The 27610-nt window shown below is 44.6% G+C and overlaps 1 protein-coding gene across 1 annotated transcript in view; it reads right to left on the bottom strand.

Moving 5' to 3' along the window:
• The window catches only part of LOC142103362 (vomeronasal type-2 receptor 26-like), a 106318-nt gene that overhangs the window by 38752 nt on the left and 39956 nt on the right, over positions 1–27610 (bottom strand). Inside the window, exon 7 of the mRNA XM_075187424.1 lies at positions 16468–16471. Within this exon, the coding sequence (XP_075043525.1) occupies positions 16468–16471 (4 nt within the window). The remainder of the gene's footprint in view (positions 1–16467; positions 16472–27610) is intronic.

The raw sequence follows: 27610 nt of genomic DNA, 5'->3' as shown, positions 1-27610 counted from the left end.
AGATGTGCGGAGGTGTGTGTGTGGTGTAGATGTGCGGAGGTGTGTGTGTGTGGTGTAGATGTGCGGAGGTGTGTTTGTGGTGAAGATGTGCGTAGGTGTGTGTGTGTGGTGTAGATGTAAGGAGGTGTGTGTGTGTGGTGTAGATGTAAGGAGGTGTGTGTGTAGTGTAGATGTGCGGAGGTGTGTGTGTGGTGTAGATGTGCGGATGTGTGTGTGTGTTGTGTAGATTTGCGGAGGTGTGGTGTAGATGTGCGGATGTGTGTGTGTGTGGTGTAGATTTGCGGAGGTGTGTGTGTGTGGTGTAGATGTGCGGAGGTGTGTGTGTGTGGTGTAGATGTGCAGAGGTGTGTGTGTGGTGTAGATGTAAGAAAGTGTGTGTGTGGGGTGTAGATGTGCGGAGGTGTGTGTGTGGTGTAGATGTGCGGAGGTGTGTGTGTGTGGTGTAGATGTGCGGAGGTGTGTTTGTGGTGAAGATGTGCGGAGGTGTGTGTGTGTGGTGTAGATGTGCGGAGATGTGTTTGTGGTATAGATTTGCATAGGTGTGTGTGTGTGGTGTAGATGTGCGGAGGTGTGTGTGTGGTGTAGATTTGTGGAGGTGTGTGTGTGGTGTAGATGTAAGGAGGTGTGTGTGTGGTGTAGATGTAAGGAGGTGTGTGTGTGTGGTGTAGATGTAAGGAGGTGTGTGTGTAGTGTAGATGTGCGGAGTTGTGTGTGTGTGGTGTAGATGTGCGGATGTGTTTGTGTGTTATATATGTTCGGAGGTGTGTGTGTGATGTACAGATGTGCGGAGGTGTGTGTGTGTGGTGTAGATGTGCGGAGGTGTGTGTGTGTTATATATGTTCGGAGGTGTGTGTGTGGTGTAGATGTGCGGAGGTGTGTGTGTGTAGTGTAGATGTGCGGAGGTGTGTGTGTGGAGTAGATGTGCGGAGGTGTGTGTGTGTGTTGTAGATATGCGGAGGTGTGTGTGTGGAGTAGATGTGTGGAGGTGTGTGTGTGGTGTAGATGTGCGGAGGTGTGTGTGTGATGTACAGATGTGCGGAGGTGTGTGTGTGGAGTAGATGTGTGGATGTATGTGTGTGTTATATATGTTCGGAGGTGTGTGTGTGATGTACAGATTTGCGGAGGTGTGTGTATGTGGTGTAGATGTGCGGAGGTGTGTGTGTGTGGTGTAGATGTGCGGAGGTGTGTGTGTGTGGTGTAGATGTGCGGAGGTGTGTGTGTGGAGTAGATGTGTGGAGGTGTGTGTGTGTTATATATGTTCGGATGTGTGTGTGATGTACAGATGTGCAGAGGTGTGTGTGTGTGTTGTAGATGTGCGGAGGTGTCACGGGCACTAGGAGTCTTTACCCAGGGATCACCAGGTGATAAGCTTACCAGAGCAGTATAGGTGGTAATATGGTACTCTGGTAGCGGGGTGATCACGGAACAGGAGACAGCTGATGATAGAGATGCTCGGGAAAGTCTATGACTAGCAGCACTGGTAATATATATGTAGTAATACACGAGGAACTGAATGGACAAAGGACACGTGAGGGTAGTCAGAGGTCTGCGGTAGCAAGTTGTACCACTGCTATAGTGAGGAGGAATGTCCAACAGAAACGAGGAGGTGATGAGAGTCAGCGGTCTGCGTTTAGCAAGTTGTACCGCTGTCTGGGTGAAGGAATGGGATCCAGGTGAAGGTATTCGGGAAGTCAGTGGTCTGCATTAGCAAGTTGTACCACTGCTATGTGAGAGGACACTGGAACAGGTGGCACTGGAAACAGGAATCAGTGGTCTGCCTCTAGCAAGTTGTACCACTGAATATATATGTGAGGAGGAGCACGGGGAGAGACTGCAATACAGAGGATACACGGGCACCTTGAACTTGATCCACAATGACATGCACAATATAGTAATGACTGAACAGCACTGCAATAATACAAAGTCATAGACACTATCTGGGCAAAAGATAACACAGTCAATGATGGCAAAAGTCTCAGCGGATAGTAAGCTCCAGAGGAGAACAACTCAGTCCAGCAAGATATGCAATACACCAGCACAGTCAATGAGAAGTATGCATACCGTGGTTCAGGAGCAGGCTGTCAGACAGGAGTGCAGAGATACCTGAACGGCTGGAGGCCGGCAGGATGCGAAGTCCCTGGAGGGTGAAGCGGTAATCAAGTAGGTGCAGCGCACAGGTAGGTAGACCAGCAGGGGAACAAATACTCAGGAAGCAGTAGTATGTAGAACTGGACTCCTGGAGGACCCTGAAGAGTAGCGATGGTCTAGACGAGATGAAAGCAGTGAGGCGCAGATCCGATGCAGACTGGCGAGTAGAGACCAGCAGGAACAAATACTCAGGAAGCAGTAGTATGTAGAACTGGACTCCTGGAGGACCCTGAAGAGTAGCGATGGTCTAGACGAGATGAAAGCAGTGAGGCGCAGATCCGATGCAGACTGGCGAGTAGAGACCAGCAGGAACACTGAGAAGCACGGAGAGCGGATCAGCTGCTGCAGACACGAGTAGAACTGAGGAGTAGCAGCCAGCAGGAGTCTGCAGGTACACGGAGGTAGCGGATAGCAACCAGCAGGTGCAGCCACGATGAAACACGGGAGAGTAGAGCTGAGCTGGAACAGTTGAGCATGGAGAGCAGCGGATAGGAATCAGTTGTAGCAGTCTCGAGGAAACACGGGAGAGTTGAGATGAGCTGAAGACTGTAGCGCACGGAGGCAGCAGATAGGAATCAGCCAAACAGTCACGATGAAACACAGGAGAGTTGAAGTGGTCTGAAGACTGTAGTGCACGGAGGCAGCGGATAGGAATCAGCTAACAGTCACGATGAAACATAGCAGGGTTGAAGTGGTTTGAAGACTGTAGTGCACGGAGGCAGCGGATAGGAATCAGCTAACAGTCACGATGAAACACAGCAGGGTTGAAGTGGTTTGAAGACTGTAGTGCACGGAGGCAGCGGATAGGAATCAGCTAACAGTCACGATGAAACACAGGAGAGTTGAAGTGGTCTGAAGACCGTAGTGGACGGAGGCAGCGGATAGGAATCAGCTAACAGTCACGATGAAACACAGGAGAGTTGAAGTGGTCTGAAGACTGTAGTGCACGGAGGCAGCGGATAGGAATCAGCTAACAGTCACGATGAAACACAGGAGGGTTGAAGTGGTCTGGAAACCACAGGAGTAGAAGTGGTCTGGAAACCACAGGAATCAGCAGCGCTGAATACACGAGGAAACACAGGAACACCTTCAGAGGCTCATGGGGAATGAGACTCCAAGATCAGGCAACGAGGAGAGGACAGCAGGTGCTTTAAATAGGGAGTGTTGCCTGATCAGCCAATTAAGTTAAAGGAACAGGTACTGAAGGTTTTGAAAGGGCTGCGCATGCGCAGACCCTCAGGATGGTGGACGGCCACGGTTCCTAAACACACGGGAAGAAGCACTCACAGTCTGGTGAGTGACAGTACCCCCCCTTTTAAAGGTGGGCACAGAACGCCTGGAACCGGGCTTGTCCGGATTTTTGGAATAAAACTTCTTAAGAAGAGCTGGGGCGTTGAGATCTTCAGCTTTGATCCATGAACGCTCCTCAGGACCAAAGCCCTTCCAATGAACGAGGAAATCATCATCATCATCATCATCATCATTTATTTATATAGCGCCACTAATTCTGCAGCGCTGTACAGAGAACTCATTCACATCAGTCCCTGCCCCATTGGAGCTTACAGTCTAAATTTCCTACTATAGACACACACTCACACACATACAGACAGAGAGGGAGAGACTAGGGTCAATTTTTTGATTGCAGCCAATTAACCTACCAGTATATTTTTTGGAGTGTGGGAGGAAACTGGAGCACCCGGAGGAAACCCACGCAAACACAGGGAGAACATACAAACTCCACACAGATAAGGCCATGGTCGGGAATCGAACTCATGACCCCAGTGCTGTGAGGCAGACGTGCTAACCACTACGCCACTGTGCTGCCCAAACTCCTTGCGAAATTTTTGCTTCCAATACCTGAGTAATCTCGAAATCTTCCTCCTGATGAACTTGAACTGGCTGAGGTGCTGAAGGAGGAGCCGAGAAACGGTTGATGATGAGAGGTTTGAGCAAGGACACATGGAAGGCATTGGAAATACGAAGGTTCTTAGGAAGTAGAAGTTTGAAACAAACTGGATTTATCACTTGAATGATCCTATATGGACCAATAAAACGGGGAGCGAATTTCATAGATGGGACCTTCAAACGAATATTTTTGGTAGATAACCAGACACGATCTCCAATTTTCAGTGGTGGAATAGCCCGCCTCTTCTTATCAGCGAAAGACTTATATTTGGCAGATGTCTTCTTTAAACAGGTTTTGACCTGAGACCAAATATTTTTGAAGGTCTGACAAACAGTCTCTACAGCAGGAACTTGGGTGGGAGGGAGGGCAGGAAATTCCGGAAAAGACGGATGGTGACCGTAAACCACCAGCACTTGACTTTTTGAAGATGACTCCTGAGATCCATCTTCAACGTCCGAGGACGTCACGAACGCCTGATGAGGAGGAAGGCGTTCAGACTGAACCTTATCGCACAGATCCGTAGATGAAGGATCCTGTGGAGGAGGACCTGGTGGAATAGACGACTGCTGTCTTTTAAATGGACCCACTTGAGAGAGCCAATGATGATGATATTCAGCTCCCCAAGACGTAACTTGAGAAGAGCGCCAATCAATCTGGGGAGAATGACGTTGAAGCCATGGAAGGCCTAAGACAATCGGACTTGTCGTAACAGGAAGAATTAAAAACGAAATCTCTTCATGGTGTAGCACACCAATCTGAAGCGTTACTGGAGACGTACTCTGGGTGATGAGACCATTGATAAGACGTGATCCATCTATAGCCGTCACAGTAATCGGTGTTTTCAAAGTAATCACTGGTAGGGACCATTGATTCACGAGGGATTCATAAATGAAATTTCCTGCTGCTCCAGAATCAATCAGTGCTTGGGACTCAAAGGATTTGGTAGCAAAGGAAATCGTAACGTCAAAAGCGCAGACTTTTAATTTCGTAGCACATGGAGAGGACTCCAGGAACCCTAACCTTATCTCCCCAGTATTGGTTAGAGCCCGGCATTTCTTGGGACATGAATTGAGCATATGCGTGGAATCAGCACAATAGATACAAAGTCTATTCTTTACTCTTCGGTCCCTCTCCTCTGAAGTTAATTTGAAGCGACCTATCTCCATGGGTATCACCGGAGATGAATCTGGGTGAAATTGAGGTAGCAGAGGCGCTTTGAAAGAAGTTACTTTTTCAGAATCATTCTCACGAAACCTCATGTCCACACGAAGGCAAAGGAAAATCAAATCATCCAAAGAGGAGGGTACTTCTTGTGAGGTCAGTGCGTTTTTAATTTTATCGGAGAGCCCCTGCCAGAAGGCGGCAATTAACGCTTCAGTGTTCCACTGAAGTTCAGAGGCTAGAATCCTAAATTGAATGACGTACTGGCTTACTGTACGAGAACCCTGACGTAGACGGAGGATGCTGGATGCAGCGGAGATGACACGACCTGGTTCATCGAATACACTTCGGAACGTGGAAATAAATTTGACACTATCCTGTAATAATGGGTCATTTCTTTCCCACAGAGGGGAAGCCCATGCGAGAGCTTGTCCAGAAAACAATGAGATAAGATAGGCCACTCTGGAACGATGGGTAGAAAAATTTTGAGGTTGGAGCTCAAAATGAACAGAGCATTGAGTAAGAAAACCCCTACATGTTTTGGGGTCTCCATCATACTTTGACGGAGTAGGCAGGTGAAGCGTGGAAGCCGTAGACACCTGGGATGGCACTGGGGAAACGGAGGAAGGCACAGGAGCATCAACAGTAGCTGTGGCATCTTGCACAGACGTTCTTTGGGAGGCTAACGCCTGGTAACACCGCAGTAAATGCCGTTGGCGAACTTCCTGTTGCTCAATACGGGTAACCAGATGCCGCAGCATCTCTTTGGCTGTAGGTTCCGTATCTGGGTCTGTCATGGCCTGATCTTACTGTCACGGGCACTAGGAGTCTTTACCCAGGGATCACCAGGTGATAAGCTTACCAGAGCAGTATAGGTGGTAATATGGTACTCTGGTAGCGGGGTGATCACGGAACAGGAGACAGCTGATGATAGAGATGCTCGGGAAAGTCTATGACTAGCAGCACTGGTAATATATATGTAGTAATACACGAGGAACTGAATGGACAAAGGACACGTGAGGGTAGTCAGAGGTCTGCGGTAGCAAGTTGTACCACTGCTATAGTGAGGAGGAATGTCCAACAGAAACGAGGAGGTGATGAGAGTCAGCGGTCTGCGTTTAGCAAGTTGTACCGCTGTCTGGGTGAAGGAATGGGATCCAGGTGAAGGTATCCGGGAAGTCAGTGGTCTGCGTTAGCAAGTTGTACCACTGCTATGTGAGAGGACACTGGAACAGGTGGCACTGGAAACAGGAATCAGTGGTCTGCCTCTAGCAAGTTGTACCACTGAATATATATGTGAGGAGGAGCACGGGGAGAGACTGCAATACAGAGGATACACGGGCACCTTGAACTTGATCCACAATGACATGCACAATATAGTAATGACTGAACAGCACTGCAATAATACAAAGTCATAGAAACTATCCGGGCAAAAGATAACACAGTCAATGATGGCAAAAGTCTCAGCGGATAGTAAGCTCCAGAGGAGAACAACTCAGTCCAGCAAGATATGCAATACACCAGCACAGTCAATGAGAAGTATGCATACCGTGGTTCAGGAGCAGGCTGTCCGACAGGAGTGCAGAGATACCTGAACGGCTGGAGGCCGGCAGGATGCGAAGTCCCTGGAGGGTGAAGCGGTAATCAAGTAGGTGCAGCGCACAGGTAGGTAGACCAGCAGGGGAACAAATACTCAGGAAGCAGTAGTATGTAGAACTGGACTCCTGGAGGACCCTGAAGAGTAGCGATGGTCTAGACATGATGAAAGCAGTGAGGCGCAGATCCGATGCAGACTGGCGAGTAGAGACCAGCAGGAACAAATACTCAGGAAGCAGTAGTATGTAGAACTTGACTCCTGGAGGACCCTGAAGAGTAGCGATGGTCTAGACGAGATGAAAGCAGTGAGGCGCAGATCCGATGCAGACTGGCGAGTAGAGACCAGCAGGAACACTGAGAAGCACGGAGAGCGGATCAGCTGCTGCAGACACGAGTAGAACTGAGGAGTAGCAGCCAGCAGGACTCTGCAGGTACACGGAGGTAGCGGATAGCAACCAGCAGGTGCAGCCACGATGAAACACGGGAGAGTAGAGCTGAGCTGGAACAGTTGAGCATGGAGAGCAGCGGATAGGAATCAGTTGTAGCAGTCTCGAGGAAACACGGGAGAGTTGAGATGAGCTGAAGACTGTAGCGCACGGAGGCAGCAGATAGGAATCAGCCAAACAGTCACGATGAAACACAGGAGAGTTGAAGTGGTCTGAAGACTGTAGTGCACGGAGGCAGCGGATAGGAATCAGCTAACAGTCACGATGAAACACAGCAGGGTTGAAGTGGTTTGAAGACTGTAGTGCACGGAGGCAGCGGATAGGAATCAGCTAACAGTCACGATGAAACACAGCAGGGTTGAAGTGGTTTGAAGACTGTAGTACACGGAGGCAGCGGATATTAATCAGCCAACAGTCACGATGAAACACAGGAGAGTTGAAGTGGTCTGAAGACCGTAGTGCACGGAGGCAGCGGATAGGAATCAGCTAACAGTCACGATGAAACACAGGAGAGTTGAAGTGGTCTGGAAACCACAAGAGTAGAAGTGGTCTGGAAACCACAGGAATCAGCAGCGCTGAATACACGAGGAAACACAGGAACACCTTCAGAGGCTCATGGGGAATGAGACTCCAAGATCAGGCAACGAGGAGAGGACAGCAAGTGCTTTAAATAGGGAGTGTTGCCTGATCAGCCAATTAAGTTAAAGGAACAGGTACTGAAGGTTTTGAAAGGGCTGCGCATGCGCAGACCCTCAGGATGGTGGACGGCCACGGTTCCTAAACACACGGGAAGAAGCACTCACAGTCTGGTGAGTGACAGGAGGTGTGTGTGTGGTGTAGATGTGCGGAGGTGTGTGTGTGTGGTGTAGATGTGCAGAGGTGTGTGTGTGGAGTAGATGTGTGGAGGTGTGTGTGTGTTATATATGTTCGGATGTGTGTGTGATGTACAGATGTGCGGAGGTGTGTGTGTGGTGTAGATGTGCGGAGGTGTGTGTGTGGTGTAGATGTGCGGAGGTGTGTTTGTGGTGAAGATGTGCGTAGGTGTGTGTGTGGAATAGATGTGTGAAGGTGTGTGTCTGTGTGTGTGGAGTAGATGTGCGGAGGTGTGTGTCTGTTTGTGGTGTAGACTTGCTTGTGTGTGTGATGTAGATGCGCAGAGGTGTGTGTGGGGTGTAGATGTGTGTGTGTGGTGTAGATGTGCGGATGTGTGTGTGTGGTGTAGATGTGCTGAGATGTGTGTGTGTGTATGTATGTGGAGGTGTGTGTGTGGTCTAGATATGCGGAGGTGTGTGTGTGTGGTGTAGATGTCCGGGGATGTGTGTGTGTGGCGTAGATGTAAGGAGGTGTGTGTGATGCAGATGTGCAGAGGTGTATGTGTGTGTAGTGTAGATGTATGGAGGTGTGTGGTGTAGATGTGCGTAGGTGTGTGTAGTGTAGATATGAGGAGGTGAGTGTGTGGTGTAGATGTGTGTAGATGTGTGTGTGTGTGTGGTGTAGATGTGTCGAGGTGTGTGTGTGTGTGGTGTAGATCTGTGTGTGTTTGTGTGCGGTGTAGATTTGGGGGCGTGTGTGTTGTGTAGATGTGCGGAGGTGTGTGTGTGTTGAACATGTGTGTCTGTGTGTGTCTGTGTGTGGTGTAGATGCTTTTGTGTGTATGGTGTAGATGTCTAGAGGTGTGTGTGTGATGTACAGATGTGTGTAGGTGTGTGTGTGATGTACAGATGTGCGGAGGTGTGTGTGTGTGGTGTAGATGTGTGTAGATGTGTGTGTGGTGTAGATGTGCGGAGGTGTGTGTGTGTGGTGTATATGTGTGGAGCTGTGTGTGTTTGTGTAGATGTGTAGAGGTGTGTGTGATGTAGATTTGCAGAGAAGTGTGTAGTGTAGATGTGCTGAGGTGTGTTTTGTGTAGATGTCCTGGAGGTGTGTGTGTGATTTAGATGTGCGGAGGTGTGTGTGTGTGGTATGGATGTATGGAGGTGTGTGTGTGTTTGTGTAGGTGTGTGTGTGTTTGTGTAGATGTGTGGAGGTGTGTGTGAGTGGAGTAGATGTGTAGAGGTGTGTGTGTGGTGTAGATTTGCGGAAAATTGTGTAGTGTAGATGTGCTGAGGTGTGTGTTGTGTAGATGGCCGGAGGTGTGTGTGTGTGGTGTAGATGTACGGAGGTGTGTGTGTGTGGTGTAGATGTGCGTAGGTGTGTGTGTGTGTGTTTGTGTAGATGTACAGAGGTGTATGTGTGTGCTGTAGATGTGCAGACGTGTGTGTGTTTGTGTGTGTGGTGTACATGTGCAGAGGTGTGTGTGTGTGTGTGTCTGTGTGTGTACTAAAACGCTGAACTTATTTTTTCTCTTGTAACTGAAATGCGGTGTCTGTAGAATAATTGCATTTCAGTCTTAGTAATTGACCGTTAGTAATATTGTTCTTCCAGGGTTTGAAGTGCACACTGTTATAGTGTAAATAATTAGTAACATTTACATTTATCCTTATAGGTCATAGAAGTAATTGAGGTATCAACAGCCCTTAAGGAGAGGTCCAGAAAGTCAATATTTAAAGTATGCACACATTTTAAATTATAACTATTCGTGTTTAATTACTCCACAAATGAAAGTGCATGTGCTTCATCCCCACTTCAAATTATAAAATGGTTTTCAATGGCCATAAAGGACCAGGTCCGTCCCAAGCATGCCACTCCAGACATGGGCACCTTCAAAGTCACCCATGTATAGGTTAGCATTGCATGAGGTGAAGCGGACCCCCATGGCCATCCCCATCACCTGCAAATAAAATGCGTGATCAAAAATAAAATAATTATGTGTAACAAAGAACGAATAAGTGATGTGCAGTTGTGAGCATGGGTCTCTACTCAGAATTTTATCTCTGACCATGAAAAATAAATCGTGAGGGGTTTTACTGTATAATGTTTCTATATCTAGAGCTAAGAAAGAGTAGCTGTCTCATGGAATTCAATAAATGTAATAAATGGGTAAAGTCTCTAATGTAAGATTTCAAAAGTTTCACTTTAGGTTGTAGAAAAGTATCGACGTAAAAAGGAAGTGAAGAAGTAAGTGAACCTAAACCCAAAATTATAGGACGACCCGGAGGTGTGTTGAAAATCTTGTGAACTTTAGATAAAAGATAATAAATGGCAATGATTAAACCAGAGCCGTAACTTAGAATTCTAGTGCCCTGGTCGAGAAAGACAAATGCCGCCCCCCTAGCCCTTAATTTTAACCAAATTGACCTAAAATATTCCTAAATTGCGCCCCCCTGGGCGGTCGCCCCTGTCGCATAGCCCTAGTTACGGCCCTGGATAAAACTCCTCCTTACTGACAACTTCCATTTCAAGGGCCTCCCCCCAAAAGGGTCCTTAACTCCTTCTGAAATGTCAAAGAAGGTTCTTTACTCAAAGCCATGTAAACAAATTTGTTCTTAAGCTGTCTATAAGCATCTGAAATAATCACATTGATCCTAAATGACAATTTCACCTCCTTTATCGGTCCCTTATATCACTGTAGACATTTTTTAGGTGTTGTAAGGCCATCTGCTCAGACATGGACAGATTGGAATGTCTTTTCTGTTGTTTCTGTGGTTTGGAACAAAGTCCTTTAAAGTTCTCTAAAGTAACTTGGTAGAAACATTCAATGTGGGAACCTTTAACCGAAAGTGGACAAAATTCAGATTTTTCTTAAATTTGTCCCTCACAGAGTTTGCCATATCTGTTTTGACATTATCCAGATCAAAAATAGGTATCTCATTATCAACAGAATTATATTTACACAAATCCTCCAAGATTTCCAAAGCTGGATCATCCTCCCTATCCAAAACAATCCGGCATTCCTCAGTGTCCATTCTCTTAAGACGTTATTAAAACAATATGGATCTAACATAATTATTCAAATCGATAAATAACTCAATAAGATTTGCTTCAACGGAAGGGGCAAAAACTGAGATCTTTATCTAACTGTTGTACCTGAACTTCAGTAAGGATTTTAGAGGATAAGTTACAAATACCTTTTGCATTTTTTTCTTCTGGGTCTTCTTATTAATCCTTCCTCCTCTCTTTCAACTATGTTCTCTTTTTGTCTCATTTATGCCAGAGGGGCTAAACTCTGTAATGGATTTGGGTGAATAGGAAGCCGTTCTTCCCATCTAACACCCTAATAAACCTATCAAAAGAATCCTTTCTAGTGGGGAACTTGGGTCTGGTTCCTCCTCTCTGCTCTTGTGAGCTCCCCTTTATTCCCTGATTAGCAGAAGAATGTTTGTAATCTCTATTGTCCTGGCTCTTATTATAAGTGAATCTGAGGTTAGCTCTGTTCCCTAGTGATTCATCATGTCCCTGTTATAAGTTACATTTATTAGAGAAAAAAGCCATGGTTCCTTCTCTATTAAGTCAACCAACCTCAGCTATGAAGCTCCAACCTGGTGTCCATGGTTGCTCAGATACGTTATCTGAGGGGTAAGGTGATTACTAACCCTCCCCCCACTCTAAAAGCCCTGTACAGCATCGTTGCCACATAGCCATTATGGGTTGATATTGACTTCAGAGCTACAGAATATTAAACACAGAACTTAGATGTGACTGTTTCATCTTCTCACAATATGAAATAATTTCTGTAATAACCAATGAGCTGTACGTGACTAGAGAAATTAGATCAGTATTACATGTGTGTAACATTGGAAGGGACTTAACTTGTTCTATGGTAATAAAACGTTTTGCACATACTCAGCATAGTTTTTAAAATTATGTGTAGAATACAGTATCACATTTATGTTTCTCTGTTTTCAAGCAGATACAAATTTTCAACAGTTCAGGTCTATAGAATATAGCAATTAAAAAAACATCCTAAAAGTCCAGTGATGGAGGTGGTACCACAATAGAACTTTATTTTTCACCTAACTCTATAAATCTTGTACCTACCACCCCTGATGAGCCCTAGTGCTATTCAGCATGGGACTCATTGATATCAATGGGAAATCCAGCTCTACAAGGTCTGGTGGTACTAGATGTATAAAACGGTAGTTGAGCCTTGTGAACCTCTGCAACTCGGTGCAATGTGTTCCTTTAAAGTGCTCTGGTGCGCTACATGAAGGGCAGCATGGATTGCCTGTTGTCACATCTGTAGAAACACCCTATACACACAGCTCATGACTTTCAAATAAATGAATCTATGTACGTAGTTTCACAATAGAGAGAGAAATGTAATTTGTGCTCTGCCTCTGTATTTCTCATCTAAATAACATTTGTCTCTGTGATTTTAAATGTTTTTTATTATGTGTTTTCATTTAACTACTTAAAAATCTTGTTATATTTCTATTTTGTGAACTCTTATATGCACTTGTCTCTAGGTTTAGTGTTGTGTAATTACATCACCTGTAGATGTTTATGAGATAGGTATAAAGTACAGAAACTTCTGCATTAATTGTCTGCACTGAAAATAACAAACGGAACAGAAAGCAATAAGTTTATCTGTAACGAAAATATGTTTTATACATTACTATCTCTGCAGATACATAGACCCTCTACGCCCACCTAATATTCCCTTTCTTTTAACGCACAGTATATGTGTTTGGTTACTTGCGGGTTAATCTGAAACCAGCTCAGACTACTTGATCTATTATTTCTTAGCTTTCTTTTCTTTCTCTTCCCTCATAAGATTAGAAAGTTCAGATCAAGAAAATTAAGCTATAAAATCTCCTAGGGATTATTGTCATGGCACATAATAATAGTGGGTGAACTGTATAATTATTTTAATTACATTTGGCAGAAAGTTACCTCAGTTACGTAGTTAGTTATATCAGATGTTAGAATCTGCTGACTTCCCTTAGGATTTGTTGGCTGAAAATTTTTTCTATATTGCAAATTTACAAATCTGATCTTGTCAGAATGCATTTTGTGCATAATAATTTGTTTTCTTCATGGTAATATGCAGTGCCGTAACTAGACATTTCAGTGCCCTGGGCGAGACAGGGCATCGGCGCCCCCCATCTTAATAGGAGTGACGTTTGTCGAGTGGGTGTGGCCACCCTAATGTAGGGGTGTGTCTAGCATTTTTTCTTCTATGTCTGTAACTGATATTCTTGAAAGTTGTAAAGAAGCCCAACAATGGTGAAAAAACTTGTATTTATAAGAAAACCCGTACACACTACAATATATTTATATATATATATATATATATATATACATATATATATATATACACATACATACACAGAAACTAAGAATCCCTCTCCCAGTGTAATTATGTGATATATATGAGGATATAACTTATGGTCCCTCTCTCAGTGCTGTGTTGCAAGTGAAAAGACTGGTCCACCCACTGTGCCCTGAGAGTGGTCAGGTGGCGTGTTTCTCCGTCTCTAGTCGTTGCACCCGGTCCTGGTCTGGGGCACAGGGGTAAGCCGTTCTAGAGAGGCGTTCAAAAAAAAATGGCTTAAAACAAAAATAAAAATAATATAGCAATCCCAGACATTGTAGCCTTTTCATATATATATTACTCTCCCAATCCCAAGCAAAATGTACAAACAACACTCTTGGCAGAGTGAAAGGTGTTGGTATATTTGGAGAGACAACTGATTTGATGGCGATATCAGCTATAGATTTTTCTGCATATTAAAATAATAGGTAACAGACTCCTCCTAAGCTGGTGACCATTTTCTCATTCCGGTGTCTTGGCCATGTGAAGATGTGTGCTCTCTGATTTTAAAGATGTCCCGACAGAAATAAATAAAATAACTCCTTGTATTCTTTTTAAATGTTGAAATCTATAAATTGCAGAGGCGGATAGATGCTTGGTAGTACAGGGAGAGGAAACAGTAGCAGAAAGAAGTAATAATGCCACTGTATAGGTCATTGGTACGGCCTCATCTAGAATACTGTGTTGAGTTCTGAGGCCATATCTCCAGAAGGATATAAATACATTAGAGACTGTGTATAGATGGGCAACTAAAATGGTGCATGGCCTACAGCACAAAACTTACCCGGAAGACTCAAAGATCTTAATATGTATAGTTTGGAGCAGAGAAGAGAAAGGGGGGACATGATAGAAACGTTCAAATATATCAAGGGTTTGAACAAGGTACAAGAGGGAACCATTCTTCAAAGGAAGACAAGTATTAGAACACAAGGACATGTACTGAGACTAGAGGGAAGTAGGTTCAGAGGAGATGTGAGGAAAATTTACATCACAGAAAAGGTAGTGGATAAATGGAATAGCCTCCCATCAGAGGTGGTAGAGGCTAATACAGTATAGCAATTTCTACATGCTTGGGATAGACATAAGGATATTCTTAAAAAGAAACAAGAATTAAATAGGTTTGAGGTTACCATAGGATAAAAAAGGTGGTTCTTATCTGCCGTCAAATTCTATGTTTCTATGGAGAGATGCTAGCACGGTGTAGGATATTAAATGATTTGGTTTGCCGGGAATATAAAATGTGGGGGAAAAGCACAGACTGTATTATTAAAGTGACTTTCATTTGTTTTCCAGATTTTGCATATGTGACTGTAGACAATTTATTGCTTCATATTTACCTTTTCATCTTCTCTTCTATACTGCTGTATTCTTCGTCATTATCCTTCTTCTGTATACTGCTGTCTGAAGACAGTTCTTTTCTACCTTCTCGGTCCAGCCGCCCCTGTGCTGTAGCTCCTGGCTCTTCCCGACTCCTCTAAATCCACTAGCAACGTTGTGAGATCAGGAGCTGGGTGCTGGGCACCATTTTGGAAGCGCTGGGCGCCTAGCATCGATAATCTATAGTCTGTGGTCACAGACCCAGGGCACAGAGGCAAGTAACAGGCAGCCGCTGCACCCACTTAGCACCGCCATGGCTCTGCTCCACAGTACTGAAATCAACAAAACCTTGCCAACTCTCCACATTACAGCAACTGGCTATACCAACGTCACCTTGTACCAGTACAACCCATGTCCCCACACTGCCCCAATGCCAGTCTTGTCCCCACAATACACCAATGCTACCCCTCTACACCAATGCCAGCCCTATCCTCATACTACACCAATGCCAGCACTGGCCCCACACTGCACCAAATCCACCCCCCCCCCCCTACCCACACTACACCAATGTCACCCCCCTACCCACACTAAACTATTGTCACCCCCTCTACTAACACTACACCAATAGCAGCACTGTCCCCACACTGAACCAATGTCAGCCATACTGATGCAGGGGTGAGAGGAGATTTCACTTGCATAGGAGTGAAGAGGGGAGGGCAGACAGAAACTTTCACACACAAAGGGGAGGGGAGGGGAGGGACAGAGGCTGACTGACACACAGAGGGAAAGGGGAAAGACGATCTCACAAGCATAGCAGGAAATGGGAGGATACAGAAGCTGTCACACTCGGGGATTTGTTTAAAAGACAGAAAATATACGTTTGGACATAGCTCCGCCCACTTTCGGAAAGCTCCGCCCCTCCAAACGCCGTGAATGCCGAAGCTGTCACAGACAGATATATATTGTGAGTCTGAGGGGAGAGAGACTGTCCCAGGTAGAGGATAGCAGAGAGAGACTCACATACTTAGTGTGCGGAGTCTCCGAAGTCCAGCCTTATAGAGAGCATGTGTTCCCCGGCAGCCTGCAGTCACAGAGCCAGGCACAGAGGCAAGTAGCGGGCGGCTACTGCGCCCCCTTGGGCTTGCGCCCTGGGCCACGGCACCGCCCGCACCTCCCTAGTTACGGCTCTGGTAATATGTAATATACAGCATGCAGATACATAGAAAATTAATCATAGCAGATATACTGTATATTCAGATTTTTCAAAAAGCTTAAGTAGAAAATCTAAGATTTAAATATGTGTAAACAATAAAGCCTAAATGTCTACTATGTTGTACAGTAACAATAAAATACACATTTTGGGGGACTTTAAAGGTTTTTCCAACAGCAGTCTCATAGAGTAACACTCTTGTTGAAGGTGCCAGTACTTTTATATACATACATTCATACTTGAAATATTGTAAGGGTTATATACAAAATAGCAATAATGCAGTTCTTTGGTGTCTATATTCACTCTTTTAATTTAAGAAATAGCTCCATCTAAAGGCTCCCAAAATATTTTTAATTTGTGGACCCCAGATGGGAATGAGCTTTAGTTAATGTGTTATATTTTAATTTTTAATTACATTAGTGTTTGCATACATATAAACTATAAATGTGATTTCCTGTATGTATGAATTGTGCTGTGTAACACTTGATACACAGCTGTGCTGAATCAAAGCCATTTATCCATTTTTAATTCACATGGGATACAAAAGTCATTCCTATACCTAGCTCCCCTCTGCTGCCATCACTGTGTGGTCATCCAGCTAGTCCAGTGTTGAACGCCCCAAACACTTACTACAAGCAGCCTTCTCCCCTGAAATCTGTGCTGACTACTCTCCTGACTGAAGCTTCATTTCAATCTGTAAGATCCACCCACCTCTCTTTTGACTGACACCCTCTTTATCAAAGCCTCATTTTTACCCCTACCCTATGCTGCCTGTGACCTGTCTATCTTTCGTAAGCTTGTAGTCTGTAATATTACACTTCTCCACCCTAGTGGAACAAAGAGGATTGATGTATCCGTCTGCAGTCCATTTTATGGCTTGACTTATGATAGTAGAGAGCTGTTCCCAGCAAAGGAGTTTATTGTTAAAATTTGTTTTTCCCATTCTGTATCATCATCATCATCATCACCAGTTATTTATATAGCGTCACTAATTCCGCAGCACTGTACAGAGAACTCACTCACATCAGCCCCTGCCTCTTTGGAGCTTACAGTCTAAATTCTCAAACATACACACAGACAGAGAGAGACTAAGGTCAATTTGATAGCAGCCAATTCCCCTACTAGTATGTTTTTGGAGTGTGGGAGGAAACCGGAGCACCTGGAGGAAACCCACGCAAACACGGGGAGAACATACACTGCATATTTACTATCATTTCTATATATTATTGTCAATCACAAGCTTCACAGAATTTGAGGCAAGCCTTACTATCTTTAATTTTCAAAAACAGCCTCTAATTTGGGCAGATGGGACTTCCTAGTCACGGATTATATCACAACATCATCCTGGTAAGCGGCTGCATAAGCAACATGGGGCAGCAGAAATCAATTTATGAAAGTTTGAGACAAATGAAAATTAAAATGAAAAATTGAAATGATTTGGTGCATTTGTAAGGGAGCGAATGGTTGCACATTGATAAATAGCACATACACAAATTATTCAGCCATTCACTTAGCAAGAGGAGGAAATGTCAGAGAAAAAAAAAATGTCAGTGAATTCACAGCAAACTCATGTCAGTGGAAATAAACTTTAGCAAACTGTCACCAAGACAGAGAAAATCTATTAGCACCATTTGCAGATGAACCATTAAATTACAGTTAAAAGCTTTACTGGTGGCCAGAAAGATCAAAACAGGGTCGGATTGGCCATAGGCCTTACCAGGAAGTTTCCCGGTAGGCCAATGGCTAACGAGGCCGCCTCGTTTCTCACGTTAAAAAAAAATTTGTTAGGTTCGACCACGCGGGGGGAGGTGGGGTGGGGGTCGGTCTCCACTGCAAGGGTGGTGGGTGACCGAGCAGGGGGGTGTGCCACCACGGGGGCATACAGGGAAGCCATCTAAAACATTGGTCATCAGTGGGCAGCAACAGGCAGCCAATTGCTAGGCTGGCTGTTGCTGTATGGGCTCTCACAGGCCTGTGCGGCAGACAGGAAGTCAGACTTCACTTCCTGTCTGCCTGATTTGAGGAGCGACACCGGCCAGAGCAATTGAAGGAAAGTGAGTGGGGGGGCTGCCTATACTAACCTATACTATACTAATGGGGGGCTGCCTATACTATACTAAGCGGGGGGCTGCCTATACTATACTATACTAAGCGGGGGGCTGCCTATACTATACTATACTAAGGGGGCTGCCTATACTATACTAAGGGAGGGGTCTGCCTATACTATAGTAAGGGGCGGCTGCCTTAACTATACTAAGGGGGTGGACTGCCTGTATACTGTAGGAAGGGGGGCTGCCTATATACAATACTATAGGAATATGGGGGGACTGCCTATACTAAACTATAGGGAATGTGAAGTAAAGGGGGGGCTACTATAATTTGTGAAGGAAAGGGGTGGTATGTTGCTATAATGTGTCATATAAGGGAAGAGATCGAGGCTGTCAATAACACATTGGTGGGAGGTAGGCTATTAATTTAATGGTGGAGTTTAGGTGGGGGCTAATTGTTTAATGTGTGCTATTTTATTTGTGGAGTGATCGTGGGGTAATTTAATTTTTTTGGGCTATTTCATTAAAAAGGGGGGCCTATTAAATTAAGATTGGGTGGCAGAACCTATAATTTAAAGCTGGTATGATAATGGGCTATTAATTGAATTTTGGGCTGAGTTTGGGGAGGAGAGTTATTTACTAAATGTGAATATTAATTATTTAATGTCAGGGATGGGTGTGGAAAATGGTAATATTAAACATAAATGCTATTCATTTTTTGCTGGGGTTGATTGGAGGGAATTAGGTATGTATATTATGTGTATACTATTAATTTATTGTCAGGGCTGGTTGGAGGGAAATAGATCTATTTATCAAATATGAGTACTGTTATTTTAATGTTGGGGCTGGGGGAGGCCTAATTATTAAATGTGGGTGCTATTGATTTAATGCTCAGGCTGGTTGGCGTTTTCTAAATTTCATGTACCCATTTTTTTTCCAAATAGGGCCTCCTGCATTCCAGGATCAGACAAGCAGCAACTGATCTAAAGAAACCAGCAGCCGCAGATGGTGAAAGTGACAAGAACTGGTAGGAGTGACCAGGACAGTCTGCCAACTGTCCTAAATCTGATGAGGCAATCCCGAATATGATTGACTGTCTCACTTAGTCAGGTTTTGGTCAGACAGCAAGGACAGTTGGGAGGTATGTCCCACTTCACAGTGTACTGCTCGTGAAGGCAGAGCTGTGCACAGTAGTGCACACAGTTTTGCATATGTATTTGTCTAAAATGTATCTAAAATGATACCCCCCTGTCTTAAGTGCCCCGGCCCCCCCCAGAGCCATATTCCAGCTCTGGTGATACTTTAGTGGTTCTTACATTGGTTCCATTGCCTCCTCCTACCTTGCACTGGTCCCATTCTCAGATCACTTTGTTGAACTTATGGCCAACCCCCATCGCACTGACAATATCATTAATCCTGCCTCCTTTGCACTAATCACCAGCAAACACTTGGAATAGCTTTCCCCATTACGTATGCCATTGTCTGTCAACCCTCCCTGCCCTGTTAATTCAACCCCCCCCCCAATCACTGGGCACATTTAGGGCTCATACACAATTGTTGCAAAACAAGTATTTACTTGCAGATGCTATTTCACCTTTGTGATGATTGCACCTGGAAAGCCATTATAAAGATTATTATTAATACATTTTTGAAACACACGGTACACATATTTATATATTATATATAGAGAGATTTAACTGGTAGTTTGCATCTCATAGGGAAACATCAGTACGTGAGGTGCTCATATGCTACTCTGGCAGACTGATCAAATACGATTGTGCCAACATGTTTTGTAATAGTTAAATTTATTAACCAAAGTCAGGTATGTTTCTATGAAGGGAATGTTTGAAGGATGTGTTAGTAGGAAACTAAACAAGTTGGAGCACAGAGACATAGACCAGTCACAGATAATGTAAAAGGATTCATGTAATTTTATAGCACAGGACTGGCAGCTTTTGCCCTACATTGCTTTAGAGATGACCCACCGTGTATAAAGTCATCACATCTAGATTTTCCTAAATGTTACTACAACCAACTTCCAGTAGTTCTAAATCCCGCCTACTTCTGTATCAGCCACACCTACAGTTATTTTAGTCCCGCCCACATGAAGCCACTTCAATAATTTTTTCCAGGGCCACTTTAAGTTCCCAATCCACCCCTGGATCAAAATATATCACTGAAACACTTTCCTGCCCACGTTTTACTGCATTGTCTCAATGTCTCAATGTGTGTTGTTCAATGTTCAGTGCTGTCGGTTTATCATTCCATATACTGGACCTAGTAATAACAAACAATGTAGACGTAATATCAAATATTCAAGTAAAGGAGCACTTGGGAAACAGTGATCATAATATGGTCTCATTTGAAATTAGTTTCCAGAAACAACAGTATAAGGGATCAACTAGGACTTTAAACTTTAAAAAGGCAAATTTTAATATGCTAAAGGAGTCTATAAAGAGCATAGACTGGGACAAAGCCTTTGAAGGAAAAAATATGGAAGAAATGTGGGCTGTCTTTAAAATGTTGTTGGAAACATACACGTATAAGTTCATTCCTATGGGAAATAAATGTAAAAGAATTAAGTCTAAACCAATGTGGCTAAATAAAAAGGTAAGGGAAGAAATGCAAAGGAAGAAGCGGGCATTTAAATTGTTTAAGTCTGAAGGGTCAGAGGAGTCCTTCCATAGGTACAAGGAATGTAATAAAACATGCAAAAAGGAAATTAGATTGGCTAAATTAGAAAATGAAAGGCACGTTGCAAAAGAAAGTAAGACAAACCCCAAAAAGTTTTTTAAGTATATAAATGGCAAAAGGATTAAAAAAGATAATATAGGACCCCTAAGAAGTGAGATGGATGAATTGATAAATGATACTTAGGAAAAAGCAGAGGTATTAAACACGTTCTTTTCTTCAGTATTTACCAGAGAGGAACAAATGGCAGGAGTAATACATAAAAATGGAAATGAAACCATGCCATTAATTAATACTTGGTTGTCAGAGGAAGAAGTCCAAAGGCGACTGAAGAATATTAAGATAAATAAAGCTCCAGGTCCAGATGGCATACACCCAAGGGTCCTTATGGAGTTAAACTCGGAAATAGCTAGACCGCTATTCTTAATTTTCAGAGATTCAATCTCATCAGGCTCAGTACCAAGGGATTGGCGAATAGCAGATGTGGTGCCGTTGTTTAAAAAGGGGACGAGATCACAACCAGAGAATTATAGACCTGTAAACCTGACATCAATAGTGGGGAAACTACTGGAAGGTATTTTAAGGGACAGTATTCAGGATTACTTGGTACGCAATAAAATTATTAGTGGGAATCAACATGGATTTGTGAGGGATAGGTCATGTCAAACTAATCTAATTAGTTTCTACGAGGAAGTTAGTGGGAACTTAGACCAGGGCAGGACAGTAGATGTGGTCTACTTAGATTTTGCAAAGGCCTTTGATACAGTGCCACACAAGAGGTTGGTTTACAAAATAAGGGAACTGGGTCTAGGAATCAAAATTTGTACTTGGATCGAAAACTGGTTAGAGAATAGGGAACAGAGAGTTGTGATAAATGGAACATTTTCTAATTGGTCAAAAGTCTTAAGTGGAGTACCTCAAGGTTCCGTGCTGGGACCACTCCTTTTTAATATATTTATTAATGACCTTGGTGTCACGGGCACTAGGAGTCTTTACCCAGGGATCACCAGGTGATAAGCTTACCAGAGCAGTATAGGTGGTAATATGGTACTCTGGTAGCGGGGTGATCACGGAACAGGAGACAGCAGACAATAGAGATGCTCGGGAAAGTCTATGACCAGCAGCACTGGTAATATATATGTAGAAATACACGAGGAACTGAATGGACAAAGGACACGTGAGGGTAGTCAGTGGTCTGCGGTAGCAAGTTGTACCACTGCTATAGTGAGGAATGTCCAACAGAAACGAGGAGGTGATGAGAGTCAGCAGTCTGCGTTTAGCAAGTTGTACCACTGTCTGGGTGAAGGAATAGAGTCCAGGTGAAGGTATCCGGGGAGTCAGTGGTCTGCGTTAGCAAGTTGTACCACTGCTATGTGAGAGGACACTGGCACAGGTGACACAGGAAACAGGAATCAGTGGTCTGCCTCTAGCAAGTTGTACCACTGAATATATGAGTGAGGAGGAGCACGGGGAGAGACTGCAATACAGAGGATACACGGGCACCTTGAACTTGATCCACAATGACATGCACAATATAGTAATGACTGAACAGCACTGCAATAATACAAAGTCATAGAAACTATCCGGGCAAAAGATACCACAGTCAATGATGGCAAAAAGTCTCAGCGGATAGTAAGCTCCAGAGGATAACAACTCAGTCCAGCAAGATATGCAATACACCAGCACAGTCAATGAGAAGTATGCATACCGTGGTTCAGGAGCAGGCTGTCAGACAGGAGTGCAGAGATACCTGAACGGCTGGAGGCCGGCAGGATGCGAAGTCCCTGGAGGGTGAAGCGGTAATCAAGTAGGTGCAGCGCACAGGTAGGTAGACCAGCAGGGGCACAAATACTCAGGAAGCAGTAGTATGTAGAACTGGACTCCTGGAGGACCCTGAAGAGTAGCGATGGTCTAGACGAGATGAAAGCAGTGAGGCGCAGATCCGATGCAGACTGGCGAGTAGACACCAGCAGGAACACTGAGAAGCACGGAGAGCGGATCAGCTGCTGCAGACACGAGTAGAACTGAGGAGTAGCAGCCAGCAGGACTCTGCAGATACACGGAGGTAGCGGATAGCAACCAGCAGGTGCAGCCACGATGAAACACGGGAGAGTAGAGCTGAGCTGGAACTGTTGAGCACGGAGAGCAGCGGATAGGAATCAGTTGTAGCAGTCTCGAGGAAACACAGGAGAGTTGAGATGAGCTGAAGACTGTAGCACACGGAGGCAGCGGATAGGAATCAGCCAAACAGTCACGATGAAACACAGGAGAGTTGAAGTGGTCTGAGGACTGTAGTGCACGGAGGCAGCGGATAGGAATCAGCTAACAGACACAATGAAACACAGGTGAGTTGAAGTGGTCTGAGGACTGTAGTGCACGGAGGCAGCGGATAGGAATCAGCTAACAGTCACGATGAAACACAGGAGAGTTGAAGTGGTCTGGAAACCACAGGAGTAGAAGTGGTCTGGAAACCACAGGAATCAGCAGCGCTGAATACACGAGGAAACACAGGAACACCTTCAGAGGCTCATGGGGAATGAGACTCCAAGATCAGGCAACGAGGTATTGACCACAGGTGCTTTAAATAGGGAGTGTTGCCTGATCAGCCAATTAAGTAAAGGGACAGGTACTGAAGGTTAAAAGGGCTGCGCATGCGCAGACCCTCAGGATGGTGGACGGCCACGGTTCCTAAACACACGGGAAGAAGCACTCACAGTCTGGTGAGTGACAGTTCCCCCCCTTTTAAAGGTGGGCACAGAACACCTGGAACCGGGCTTGTCTGGATTTTTGGAATAAAACTTCTTAAGAAGAGCTGGGGCGTTGAGATCTTCAGCTTTGATCCATGAACGCTCCTCAGGACCAAAGCCCTTCCAATGAACAAGGAAACGGAGAACTCCTCGCGAAATTTTTGCGTCCAATACATGAGTAATCTCGAAATCTTCCTCCTGATGAACTTGAACTGGCTGAGGTGCTGAAGGAGGAGCCGAGAAACGGTTGATGATGAGAGGTTTGAGCAAGGACACATGGAAGGCATTGGAAATACGAAGGTTCTTAGGAAGTAGAAGTTTGAAACAAACTGGATTTATCACTTGAATGATCCTATATGGACCAATAAAACGGGGAGCGAATTTCATAGATGGGACCTTCAAACGAATATTTTTGGTAGATAACCAGACACGATCTCCAATTTTCAGTGGTGGAATAGCCCGCCTCTTCTTATCTGCGAAAGACTTATATTTGGCAGATGTCTTCTTTAAACAGGTTTTGACCTGAGACCAAATATTTTTGAAGGTCTGACAAACAGTCTCTACAGCAGGAACTTGGGTGGGAGGGAGGGCAGGAAATTCCGGAAAAGACGGATGGTGACGTAAACCACAAAGAATGGAGTTTTGGACGATGACTCATGGTACATGTTGTTATGAGCGAATTCAGCCCAAGGAAGCAATTCTACCCAGTTGTCTTGATTGGCTGATGAGAACATCCTTATAAAGGTCTCGAGATCTTGATTGACCCGTTCAGTTTGTCCGTTTGATTGCGGATGGTAAGAAGATGAGAGTGCTAATCGTATGCCCAAGGTTTTACAAAGGGCCCGCCAGAATCTGGAAACGAATTGTACTCCTCTATCTGACACAATCTCAGACGGACATCCATGAATACGAAAGATTTCCTTAACGAAATGTTCAGCCAGAGTAGACGAGGAAGGCAAACCAGACAAAGGGACAAAATGAGCCATCTTCGAAAATCTGTCTACCACTACCCAAATAGTATTACAATTTTTACTAGATGGCAGATCAGTAACAAAGTCCATACTAATATGGGTCCAGGGCTTGGACGGAATGGGTAGTGGTTGCAGCAACCCCGCTGGAGTTCTGCGGGAGGATTTAAACTGAGAACACAATTCACAAGAAGCAACAAACTCTTTGACGTCTCTCCTCATCGAGGACCACCAGTAACTTCGAGAGAGAATCTCAAAGGTCTTGCGTTCATCAGCATGTCCAGAAAAACGAGAAGAATGGAACCACGAAAGGATTTTCCTCCTAAGAGTAGGAGGCACGAGGGTCTTCCCAAATGGTAGCACTTTAGTGGAAGAAGCAGCCAGCGAGATACATTTGGGGTCTAGTATAGAATGGTTGGGAACCTCTTCAATGTCAGAGGACGTCACAAAAGCTCGAGATAGAGCGTCAGCTTTCTTGTTCTTGGCAGCTGGTTTGAAGGTTATGATTAATTCGAAATGGGAAAAGAAAAGAGACCATCTTGCTTGACGAGGATTCAAGCATTGGGCAGACTGTAGGTATGACAAGTTCTTATGATCCGTGAAAATCGTCACAGGGTGACGAGCTCCTTCCAATAAGTATCTCCACTCCTCTAATGCAACTTTGATAGCCAGCAACTCCTTGTCCCCGATAGTGTAATTTTTCTCTGCAGGCAGGAGGCCCCGAGAGTAAAAGGCACAAGGATGGAATTTTTGTTGCTCCGATCGTTGGGAGAGAATGGCTCCTAAGCCCACATTAGAGGCATCTACTTCTAGGAAGAAGGGAAGTGTCACATCAGGCTGTCGAAGAATGGGAGCAGAGGAGAAGGACTCTTTAAGAAATTGAAAGGCTTGGAGGGCCTCGGATGACCATTGCTTAGTATTGGCCCCTTTACGAGTCAGGGCCACAATAGGAGATGCAATGGACGAGAAGTCTTGAATAAAGCGTCTATAGTAATTGGCAAAACCTCAAAAACGCTGGATAGCACGAAGAGTAGTTGGCTGGGGCCAATGTTATACAGCATTCACCTTTTCTGGATCCATTTTTAGGCCAACTCCGGAAACAATATACCCCAAAAATGGAATCTGGGGCAACTCGAATGAACATTTTTCTAGTTTGCAGAATAATGAATTTTTCCAGAGTCTGGAAAGGACCTCTGCCACATGTTGGTGATGAGAAGGCAGGTCCTGTGAAAAGATCAATATGCCGTCCAGATAGACAACGACACATACATATAACAAGTCCCGAAAGATCTCATTAACGAAGCCCTGGAAAACAGCGGGGGCATTACACAACCCGAAAGGCATTACTAGATATTCATAATGCCCATCTCTGGTGTTGAACGCTGTCTTCCATTCGTCACCGGGCCGGATTCTAATTAAATTATAGGCACCACGAAGATCCAATTTGGTAAAGATCCGAGCTCCCTTGATGCGATCAAATAACTCAGTGATCAACGGAATGGGATACCGATTTTTAATAGTAATGGCATTGAGTCCACGAAAATCTATGCAGGGGCGTAGTGATCCATCCTTCTTTTTTACGAAGAAGAACCCGGCTCCAGCGGGAGAGGTGGAAGGTCGAATAAACCCTCGCTGGAGATTCTCCTGGATGTAATCAGATGTAGCTTGAGTTTCAGGTAACGAAAGTGGATAGACCCGACCCCTAGGAGGAGTCTTGCCAGGTAGAAGATCGATCGGACAATCCCATGAACGATGAGGAGGAAGACGTTCAGACTGAGCTTTATCAAAAACATCGGCAAATGAAGCATACTGAGGAGGGAGTCCCGGTGAGGAAGATGAGATGGAAGATTGCTGTATTTTAAGAGGAATGACTTGAGAAAGACAACGATGATGACATTCAGCTCCCCAAGACGTAACTTGAGGAGTGCGCCAGTCAATCTGGGGAGAATGACATTGAAGCCATGGAAGGCCTAAGACAATCGGACTTGTCGTAACAGGAAGAATTAAAAACGAAATCTCTTCATGGTGTAGCACACCAATCTGAAGCGTTACTGGAGACGTACTCTGGGTGATGAGACCATTGATGAGACGTGATCCATCTATAGCAGTCACAGTAATCGGTGTTTTCAAAGTAATCACTGGTAGGGACCATTGATTCACTAGGGATTTAGAAATGAAATTTCCTGCTGCTCCAGAATCAATCAGTGCTTGAGACTCAAAGGATTTGGTAGCAAAGGAAATCGTAACATCAAAAGCGCAGACTTTTAATTTCGTAGAAGATGGAGAGGACTCCAGGGACCCTAACTTCACCTCTCCAGAACTAGTTAGGGCCTGGCATTTCCCGATTTCTTAGGGCAAGAACTGAGCATATGTGTGGAATCAGCACAATAGATACAAAGTCTATTCTTTACTCTTCGGTTCCTCTCCTCTGAAGTTAATTTGGAACGTCCTATCTCCATGGGGATCACAGAAGGTGAAGCTGGACGAAATTGAGGGGTTGAGCGAAGAGGTGCTTTAACTGAAGTTGTTTTCTCAGATTCTCTTTCACGAAACCTTTGCTACACGATGGCAAAGAGAGATCAAATCTTCTAATGACGTAGGAAGTTCTTGGGTAGTCAGTGCATCTTTAATTTTATCGGAGAGCCCCTGCCAGAAGGCGGCAATTAATGCTTCAGTGTTCCACTGAAGTTCAGAGGCTAATATCCTAAATTGAATGACGTACTGGCCTACTGTATGAGAACCCTGACGTAAACGAAGAATGCTGGAAGCAGCGGAGGTCACACGACCTGGTTCATCGAACACACTTCGGAACATAGAAATTAATTTGGCACTATCTTGTAATACAGGATCGTTTCTCTCCCACAGAGGGGAGGCCCAAGCCAGAGCTTGTCCAGAAAACAATGAGATAAGATAGGCCACTCTGGAACGATGGGTAGAAAAATTTTGAGGTTGAAGCTCAAAATGAACTGAGCATTGGTTGAGAAAACCCCTACAAGTTTTGGGGTCTCCATCGTACTTTGACGGAGTAGGCAGGTGAAGCGTGGAAGCCGTAGACACCTGGGATGGCACTGGGGAAACGGAGGAAAGCACAGGAGCTTCAACATTAGCTGTAACGGTCTGTCCAGATGTTCCTTGGGAGGCTAACGACTGGTAGCATTGAAGTAACAGCTGTTGGCGAG

This window comes from Mixophyes fleayi, chromosome 10, assembly GCF_038048845.1.
Source record: "Mixophyes fleayi isolate aMixFle1 chromosome 10, aMixFle1.hap1, whole genome shotgun sequence".
Lineage (NCBI taxonomy): Eukaryota > Metazoa > Chordata > Amphibia > Anura > Limnodynastidae > Mixophyes > Mixophyes fleayi.
Note: the sequence above shows the minus strand (reverse complement) of the source record. Positions and strands in the feature narration are given on the sequence as shown.